Genomic DNA, 9926 nt, shown 5'->3' with positions numbered 1-9926 from the left:
GAAGAAAAAGGACTTCACAACAGCATGGCTTGGGTGGAAGTTGTGTTAGCACCTGGATTTGCACTTCCAGGCTCTTCGCTGGCACGTTTCTCTGCACTGCATGCCGTCCTCTGCCAGGAAAATTCTCTCAGCAAAATTATGCTCCTTCGCTTTTCTTCAGGCACAGTCGCAGCGATTTGGAAGCCAACGTCAATCAAACAGGAAAGCACGGGAAGGAGCGAGCTCGCCGCCCGCCTCAGCTGCCTCAACAGGCACGAAAGCTCGTCTCACCAATGGCAACCCCAGCACCTCTGGCATGCGCTTTCTTCAGAGGGGAAGTCTGCCTCCGTGGAGTTCAGGCATCCCTGCAAAGAAGTAACACCGAGATGCCTTTTATGATAAGTGCGACATATGGTAACCGAATGTGTACATTGGGGGTTTTTATTTGTTCTTCGGTACAAGTTCCAAAACAAGCTGCCCTACTTTCTTCCCCGTCCTACAGCTCCCCACACAGTATTAACCTAACCAAGACAATATTTTATTTTAGCTGCTCTCCTACTAACAGGTAAACAGTTGACTTAGCATGCTACGAGCAAAACATGCATATAAATTACCAAATTGCTTGCTTGCTTTTTACTTCCACTTTTCTTTTCCTCACTTCTTCCTGCCCTAAATGAGACTGAGGATAAGCAGCCAGCCTTTGTGAAGCAACTGGAAAATGACAGAACAGCAACCTGCAAGTGTTATTGCTGCACATTATGCTATAAAAATACCAGAGGCTGCTCATTTTCTAATATGCGTGCGCTTTGCTTTATGCTGCACTGATATTTGCTATTCAAACAGTACAGGTGCAGATCACATTGTGTTTCAACAGACACCAAAAATGCCAGAGGCTGCAGGGCGTGGAGGAAGAGTAAATCATGTGTTACTTTATTCCTTTTCCTCTCTCCTGGCCAACTTGAGGGCAATAAGGCGCACCTCGGAGGGAGCAAAAGTTCTGTTCGTGTCCATGTAGCCAGTTTCTAGCTCCCCAGATGGGATTTTTCCCCTGTTTCCAAGCCCGTCAGGTGACTGCGGGTTTCATCATACGTGGCTTTTTCTCCCAAAGACACAGCCTTGGGAGTCAGGTCATTAAAAATTAATAAATCCCTGTCTTCATGGCAAACACGATCTGAAGGTCATCAGGCCCATTCCCTAACCTCAAGGCCTGTATCACCCCGACTCTCTGTCTAACCTGCCCCTTTGAGGATGGCAACCGCAGCCCTCCCAGGGCCACCTATTTCAGTGCTTAGCTACCTGGCAGCAAGCAATTTCTTCCTGTTGCCTACCCCAGACCTCTCTGGTAGACATCGGCCCATCCCATCCACCGTGGGCATGCTCCCTTTGCAGCCATCCTCACAGGGTTTCACACTTCAGCCTCCAGCTCCTTCAGGTTCCTCAGAGCTGGGACCTTCATCACTTTTGTCACTCTTCTTCGGACTGTCTCCACATGGTGCACCTCTTCCTTCAACTGGCATATCCAAAGCCGAGCACAAGTATTTTGGCTGAACTTTGCTCACTCGACATCATTTCACAGATTTACATTATTTTATCAACGATACATTCCCAAACGTTTGGCTTTTTCATAATGGTGTAACAACATATTAGAAGAAAGAATAGGCATCTGACCTTAATGCTTACAAAGAAATACCACAGAACTGCATAAAAAGGCTCGTAAAAGGAATGGGCATTGTCATAAAAACTCTGTAATTATTTGAAAATAATTTTTGGAGGGAAGGAAACAACATTTCCTATTTCTTTGAGGCAAGTACGGCTGTGCTTGTCACACTACAATTATAGCCTTTATCATCTGAGAAACTACCGATACCAGCCTAAATAGTTAAAAGAGAAACAGTGGTAAAAAGCCCTGATGAATCGCTACTGTTTAAACCTATGTTTCACCCAGCTTGGCACGGCTCTTCCATGCTTGGTTCCAACCATCTACTCTCTCTGGCTCTCAGGTACAATCCTACTTCTACAAAGACATTTACAGAAATTTCTGGGACAGATTTTATTTTTAAAAAGGTATCTAGGGACACAGTTTTCACAGTATTTGCTTCTCTAGAACTTTTATTTATTTTTAACAAACCCATGACGTGTGGGCTGAAAGTACTTCAGAAAACATTTTCAGCAAAGACTCATATTTATCCATTAGTATGGCAGTCAATTAGAAAAAGAATAAAGGCTACTTCTTTGTAAATAGCCTTTTTTTCCCTGAGAATGTTTTATCTTACTGGAATAGTTACATTAGAAGGAAAAGGTTAACAGCCAACTCCTTCTTTTGTTTTAAATAGTTAAAAATCAAACCACTTAATGTACTCGCTGTGGGAAAGTGAGCTGGTCCAGGAGACTGCTGCACCTGGAGGTTTTGCTGGCAGTCTCAGGAGCTGTAAAGCTGTTGACCCAGGCCTGCAGGAGTAAACAAGGCTGGGAAATGATCTCCATACGCGCCGTGGCCATGGGGCCGTCCCTGCTGCCACTGGAGCCGTTGCAGCCTCTGATGGGTGCACCACGCTGGTGCGTCTCGGCTGCTGCGGAGGCTGGAAACAGGAGAACCCCACCATCAACCACCCAGAAACACAGCGATAAGGGGGAGCGTGTTATTTGTTTACTTGGGTCTGCAAGTGCAATAGATTAAGGATAAAAATCAACTGATACGTACAGTATATTATCAGGCAGGCACACTGCACTGTGCCTAACCATCACCCGCTCCCCCAGATTGCTTAATCCTAGAGCTCACGCTTACAGTCCTTAAGCAGCACCACACAGCTTTGATTTGCTTTGTTAGATTGCACATAATCCTCTCCCCTCTCAAAGCCTTGTTAATAAACAGGTCGATGACCACAGGGATGATGCAGTACAAACACCTAAATCGACAGATCGGTAAGAAAGCCAGGACCCCTGTGGGTCTCACACAGAGGGGGCCGCTTTCTGCGTCTCCTGCCCAGCCCTCGCCTCGCCACCTCTGCAAACGGCAGGGAAGGGAAACACAAAAGCCTTGCAAGTTTGCAGGGCAATGATGGAAGTCATCAGGCAGCGCTGGGGCACATTCTACCCTAAACTGGGACCTCTGAAGTGCAAGCACCTTTATTAGCCCACCAATGTAAACTAGTTGGACAAACTGTGACAAGCAAAAAAGAAGTGGCACTCTCCTTCCCCGCTGCCGGTGGGAGACCCCTCCTAGGTGAGGATTGCTCTCTGGCAACGGGAGCAAAATGGAGTCATGAAAGAGCAAATTGTTTGTGTCTGGATTAGCAGCATCTGCTTAAAGACTGGTGCAAATTGTGCAGAGCAAATTCGGGTTGCTCTCATGCGCTGCAGCACCACAATGCCCCGGTGCAGGGGCAGCAGCCCTGCCGGGTCGTGCCACTTGTCACGACAAAGCAGATGGGCAAAATGGATTATCACACCTACAGGAAGGACCATAAATCTGAGCAGAGGAGCACACTGGACATTCAAAGAACTTTCTTCCCTCTAACCACGTTTCTGGGGAAGAGAAGATCACAGAGATCAACTCGCATGCCCAGCCGTGTTGACAAATGCTGGGTGTGGAGGGGTGTGGAGACAAGCAGAAGCATGAGCTATCATGTGGCATAACTGGCTGCATCTCTTACTGTGATAGCTTTTAATTTCTTGTGGCTGCCACCTCAAGAAGAAGCAAATGCTCTCGTCACCGGAGCAGATCCGTGATGGTATGTAACGCCGCTGTGCAGCTTGTCAAACCCAGAGCCCAAGCACAGATGGACAAGTCAGGCCTGTTCTATTAAAACAGCATACTGGGATATGCACATCTTGTCATCCAACAGATTCTCAGTGTCCAGCTTAAAAATACAGGAAAGGTCACACACGGCTAGACTGAAGGTCCCTGTAACACACTAGATTATCTGCAACAGGGGCTAACAGCATACGGCTACAGAGAGCACAGCGAGCTGTCCTGCGCTCCAGCCTCCTGCAAGGTGCTGGGCACGGACTCCCCGAAGCAGGATCAACATCTCTGCATTTCACAGATTTTTCTAATTACTTTCTGAACTCACATTAATTTTCAGCATTTGCAATATCCTCAAAGCCCCACAGTCAAACAGCCTCACTACGCTTTAAATGAAGAAGTATCTGCCCTTGTTTCAGCCTGCCACTTGCATGCTTCATTTGATATCCCCAAGGGTTTTATTAGAAAACCCAGTAAGGACTACTCTGCATTCACCTACTCATGTTGCTCATTGTGCAGACCTGTCTTACAGCCAGTTTCTCTCCCAGGGGAAGGAAGTTTGTTGTTTGCTTATTCCAGGTGTTACTCAGGGAGCTTCCATCATTCCTTGCACCCTTCTCTGCCCCGCATCTGGCTTACTACAGAACTGCTGAACATTGTTTAGGTGCAAAAAGGCTTTTCCCAACAGCTGCAACCCCTGGTAACTTCACCTGCAAGACTGGTTTTGCAGTGCCAGGAGAGGCGGTGTAAGCCGTGCCCGGCCACAGCTCTGCAGCCAGGAGGGAGGCAATGCCAGCCTTCATGTGGGGCACAGCTAACAGCTCTGCCAGCCCCTCGGAGAGAGGAGAGCTCCGATCACCTGCAGAAAAGCTAAGAGGGATACTAATAAAAGGAATAAATCTTCCCTTTGTCAGCTGCTTGGACTGTGCACCAGCAAAGAGCAGTGTCACTTGGGGAGAACAGCAGTCCTGTCCTCCAAAACAGTCCTCCAGGTTTTGGAGCTGACAGCCAAAGAAAGGATAGGTGCTGAGCACAGGTCCGGGGAGACTCCCGTTTACACCAGCCAAGACATGCAAATTTGTGACCCATCCAAAACTGCTCCTTTCCCTTCAGCAAAGCGTCAAGTGGCGGTATGACATGCATTCCCTCAGCACCAACCCAATATCCAACCCCTAAAGTGAAGGGGCAAATAAACACCAACCTTTCTTCAGCAGCACGCAGCATCCTCTGGCAGGGAGCATACATGGGGCACACCGAGTGAAGCGCGCTCGGACAGCCCGCAGCCTGGACAACGCTCATTTCCTCGCTCCTGGGCACTTTGCAGCGTGTCCCCACATATGTGATCAAAACCAACTGAATTACGTGTGCCGACGGTCCTGCCTCCTCTCACGGGGAGCCTGCGGGCCGCGCAGGTCACGGGCACGCAGCTGCGCCCTCAAGGAAAAGCTCGAGAAGGTGTAGTTCTGGAGCGCCTTCCAAAATAAATAGTTTGACTAATCCCATGTAGGGTTTCTGCAGCAGTAAGAGCTATTTATGACAGAAGTTATGTTACAGACCTCTCGCCTGAATTAATATATCCTCTCCAAGTTTTTTCTTTTTATTGCAGTGGAGAAGGGTGTTGTTCAGAGAGTTGTTTGGTTTTTTTAAGTAACTCTCCTTCACATAGTTTTATCAGGTGAAAATTATATGCTTGCTTGGCCTAGCAAGCATGAAACATAGCCCCGTTTGGAAAGGCAGATGCTAAAGGGGCTGCCGCCTTCTTTGTGCTGCATTTTCATTTTATTTCTGGGAGCTTTAACTCAGCTCCAGCTCAAAACAGAACTATGTTAATGCTCTTCATAACTAACCCGAGCACAAACTGCTCAGACGCACAGTACCAGCTCAGTGCTCTTGCTGTCATCTGCCTACAGACACAAATTATATATAGACCATCTGCGGGGCACTCCAGTCTCGGTTCTGATTTCTCAGCGTGTACCTTTCCTTCCCAATGCTGCACGTCTTCCTCAGCGCTGGTACATGCACAGATTAATAATATACATCATGGGCCAAGCAGATTTCATTGGACTAGATGGTGCTTTGCATGCAGAGGAGGAGAATGAATTCAGGAACTTTCCCCTGCCAATGTGGTAGTCAGGACCCACGAATGATGACACTATTTAACACCCCAATTTCATCACCCAGGTCAGTGTAGGACCATCCAGACCCACCTCACCCTTTGAGACCTGGAGCTGCACATAGGTCCACGTAATAAAGACATGAAAACATCTCTACCCAAAACATAACAAACCCCGGAACAGATAATACTGATCTCACCAGGCTATTCATAGCCAGATGAAAATAGCAGCAAGCTGGAAAGGCTGCTTGCCTCTGTCCATACCTCTTTATCACATATCCTTTCACAATGTAAGGAAATAACCTCCTTTTGCTTTACAATGTGTGGACACTTCCCAATACCCTTATTAGTCAAGCCAGCTCTTGTAGGGCAGGTCAAAACCAAGAGTAGCATTGTATTAAGAATGATGGATGTGGTCCTGGCACCCACAGTCATATTGCAGTTCCCAATATACGCTGCAGTTAACAGTACCAGAAAGACTTAGCGCCAGAACTGCCATACCTGTACAGCGTCCGTGACCAGCCTTGTGCCTCTCCCTGTCTCATGCTGGAGGATCCAGCCCCACTCTTCCTCCCATCTTATTTCTTCTGCTGTCAGTACCATGAAATATGCAGAGGTATTGCCATCCCTATTTTACAGGCAAAACACTGGCAGCCACTATAATGCTCATAGGCATAATATTATGACATTTGATTGACCTCCTTTACCAGCAGAGAAGAAATAAAAAGCGAACTATAGGATGGTCTTTCTCTGTGGGAGGGATGGGCCGAAAACCAGCATAAAACCTCCTGTCCACGGGGGCTGGACTGTGTCTGCCTGCCCTGAGTCCGGTGCTGCGGCTGCAGCCAGAAAGGGAGCGGTGCAATCCCAGTTTCTACCCAGCGCAGGAGCTTACCATCGGTTGCAGCCCGCACCAGCCGCAGTCACCGAGAGAAACGGCAGTCCTGGGCTGGGAAGCCGCGAGCCGATGAGGCTGCCGCGGCAGAAGGCAGCCAGATGTGCGAGTCTCACTTAGACCTGTGGCAGCTTGACTGATCTAAGTGCTCCCTTTTACCCACGGACAAGCCCTCAAGGTGCAATAACACAGCCAGGAATGGTATTGCACAAGCCTACAAACATCGCTCTTAAAGTATCAAATCGCTGGATAGCAGTGAGGGCAGTCAGTTCACACAAATTCAGATGCTCCGAAGGCAGCCGAGGGCTGTCCCACTGAAAAGGCACATGGCTGAAGAGCAGACATCCCCACCCAGGTATATTCTGCCTGCGGCCACAGTCACACCACTAATCCTCTTTCTCCATCTCTGTGCTCACATCTCCCCTCTCACTGTCATGAAATAAATACATAAAATACCTGCCTTTTGGTTAGCCATTGCGAAGCGAAGCTCCACAGCATCATGACAGCTCTTCCAAGGTGCACTATTTTCTCTTAATTTGCAATATGCCACTTGTAGCTATAAATTGTCTAGTCCTTCGCAGACCAAGAGCACCTGTGAGCTAGGAGAACAGAGAATATATTTAATATAATTGTTTTCTGAAAAGCTATTCCACTAAAAATGCTGTGGCTGCACTGTCTGCAATGATATTTTGTCTGACTTGTCCCACTGAAAGGAGAGAATGGAGGTCTACTGTTCCTACCCAAAAAACTCCTAAGCAACTAAGTCATATAGAAATGGCCTTCGGATGAGAGACAGCTGATAAGATAAAGAATTACTTCAAACAAAGCAGGCAATTGTGGTCTCCCAGAGCAGTCCACGTATAAACGCATCTGTTACCATCACACAGGGAATGTCAAGGCCAAATTCTGGCAATACCAAGCTGGTTTAGTCTCACGCATCTCCAAATGCTAAAATTACTCAAGTCTAACTAATCACAGAGTTTACACGGATTTTTCTCTGTTCAGCGAGGGCTGTGCATGACGCGATGTGCCATTGCCACCTCAGACACAACGATGAGCGGCTGGTACCTACCGATATCCACCACTGAAGGCAGCTTTGGCAGGCCCCGAGGGGCAGGCTGGAAGACAGCAGCTCTGACCCTAGCGATGGGTCACTATGGATGGATGCGATGGATTTTCATCCAGTGGGCATCCCAGAACAAAAAGTACTGCTCCGTTCATTGTGAGGCCAGCCTTGGGTGGTTTCTCTCAGTTTCAGTCATTGTCTCACATTACACTTTCCAATAATGTCCAGCACGATGGAGAATCTCAGCTGTTTTATTAAAATCTTTTTCCTCCTCCTCCCCCTGCGCAGCTTTAGTGAAGGATGTCCATTGATCAAGAACGGCCCTGAGATGCTCTTAGGCACACAGGAATTGCAGGAATTTATCAGAGATAATAAGGTCTTTAGCCCAGCCCCTTGAGAGCAGCTACTAGAAGATATTTTAGAACAACAATACAATGCTAAGCCAAAAAAATGAGTCAACTCCCCTATTCAGTGCATGTGGGGAATGCATAATTGAGGAAATGCTCCACCAACCACATTAGAAGCGGGTGAATGCTTATTTTCACTCAGCCTCAGGAATACCACTGCTTCCAAAAAAGGTATGAGACCCACAATATTACAGAAGGTTTTGTTAAGGCTTCAGTTTCCTTTTGTAAAAAATGATGCATAAGGATTTTTCTCCCTTATGCATTTCTACCCAATGCAATGTAACTGTCACATGAGTAATCATCTACACTGAACTCTACCCATCTCCTTCTAGCAAGGCACTGCATGGGTGGAATTTGCATAACATACAATTTACTTCCTTTTATCTGTTTTTAAGTGAACCATCCTACCTAGGGTAAACAAAAGACTGAGCTTCGCAGTCCTAACCATTATTTCCTAGAGCCAGCATTGCCAAAAAAAAAACCAAAAAACCATCAGAGGAGAAGTGTGACTCAGAATCCTTAAGGCTGATAAAGCCTTTTACTGGTAATAAACTGATAATCCAATGCTTTAGTTTAAATATTTGAGACTTCTGTTTATTTCATAGGTGGGAACTATTTGCAGATCTTGCAGGATGTAGTTCATTGTAATTCTGCAGATTGCCAGAACAAAAATAAACAAGCACAGCCGCCTGGGACACCGAGAAATCCTCTAATATCCCATTGAACAAGGATGGCCGTGTACCAGCTGCAAGAGAGGATGCCAGCGTTTCAGAGGCCTTGCTATGTCTGTCACCCAGCCAGACCCGCTCTGCCCCCGGCCCTCCCCAGTGCAGGCAGGGAGCTTTGGTGGAGGTGAGAGGGAAGCGCTCCCGCAGCACCACTAAATGCACTTGGCTTTGGGGTGGGGGGCAGAGGCTTGCGCTGAGGTTTGCGCTAAATCTGCCCTTACGGCCTCAAGAAAACGGAGTTTTAAAAGAATTTGCAATTCCCTGTGTATTAGTTTGTAACAAGCCTTCATCCCCGCGGCTTAGCTGTGAGCCAGTTTAGAGCTCCTCATGCAAGTCGTGCTGCGTTTCTGCTGCACTGACGTTTCCATCAGAGAAATAGCCTGGTGTCCAGGCTTCCCTCTCAGCCAAGGGAGAAAAGGCACCTTACATCAGCTTTGAAGAACTCAGCTGTCCTGCTAGCAGTCTTTTTAGATGCCGTGTGTATGAAGGTTACTCCTAAAAGCATCTTCTCAGCTGTTACACTTGAAAAGGCAACAACAAATAAATATATGGTAGCTAAAAGTGAGAAATGAGCAGCTTAAAGCTAAACCACCGCAGTTGAAGGTCAGGTATTTAGACTAATCATCTCCCTGTCCCCATTTGTCACCCACTCATCCTCAGAACCTGGATATTTTCAATACAAAAAAGGGAGATGGAAGACAAGTTTTGGCTGAGTTCAAACAAAGAAACTGCAGGACTGGAAGATGAAGAAGAAAGCAACCACCCACGAGAACTTCTGGCTTTTATTTTTGACCCTGAGAAATATTTGCTGACCTCAACTTTGCTTCCTTCCAAGCATAATTTCTCCACGTTTGCCTCCAGCGGTGACAAGTCATAAATTGCTTTCCTGACCCTGCTTGTTATGCCCCAGTAATACCGAGCCTGCAACACCTGCCCAGCCATCTGGAGTGGGTCAGGAGCCCTCAGAATCAGAAGCCATTTTGTTGAAAAACA

General features: G+C 47.2%; 1 protein-coding gene across 2 annotated transcripts in view; it reads right to left on the bottom strand.

Annotated features, from left to right (window-relative positions):
- Positions 1-207: 207 nt before the first annotated feature.
- Positions 208-9926, bottom strand: part of PSMD10 (proteasome 26S subunit, non-ATPase 10) — a 60880-nt gene continuing 51161 nt past the window's right edge. The window contains exons 6-7 of one of the 2 annotated variants that reach the window (XR_015702543.1): positions 7193-7331; positions 208-344 (exon numbers count right to left, since the gene is read on the bottom strand). Coding sequence is in view for 1 of the 2 variants with exons in the window: in XM_087748490.1 (XP_087604616.1) it covers positions 267-344 (78 nt within the window). In the remaining variant the exon portion in view is untranslated. The remainder of the gene's footprint in view (positions 345-7192; positions 7332-9926) is intronic. The other variant, XM_087748490.1, reaches the window with a different exon arrangement.

This window comes from Nipponia nippon, unplaced genomic scaffold (genome assembly GCF_047370975.1).
Source record: "Nipponia nippon isolate SJK-2023a ecotype South Korea unplaced genomic scaffold, ASM4737097v1 scaffold_12, whole genome shotgun sequence".
NCBI lineage: Eukaryota > Metazoa > Chordata > Aves > Pelecaniformes > Threskiornithidae > Nipponia > Nipponia nippon.
Note: the sequence above shows the minus strand (reverse complement) of the source record. Positions and strands in the feature narration are given on the sequence as shown.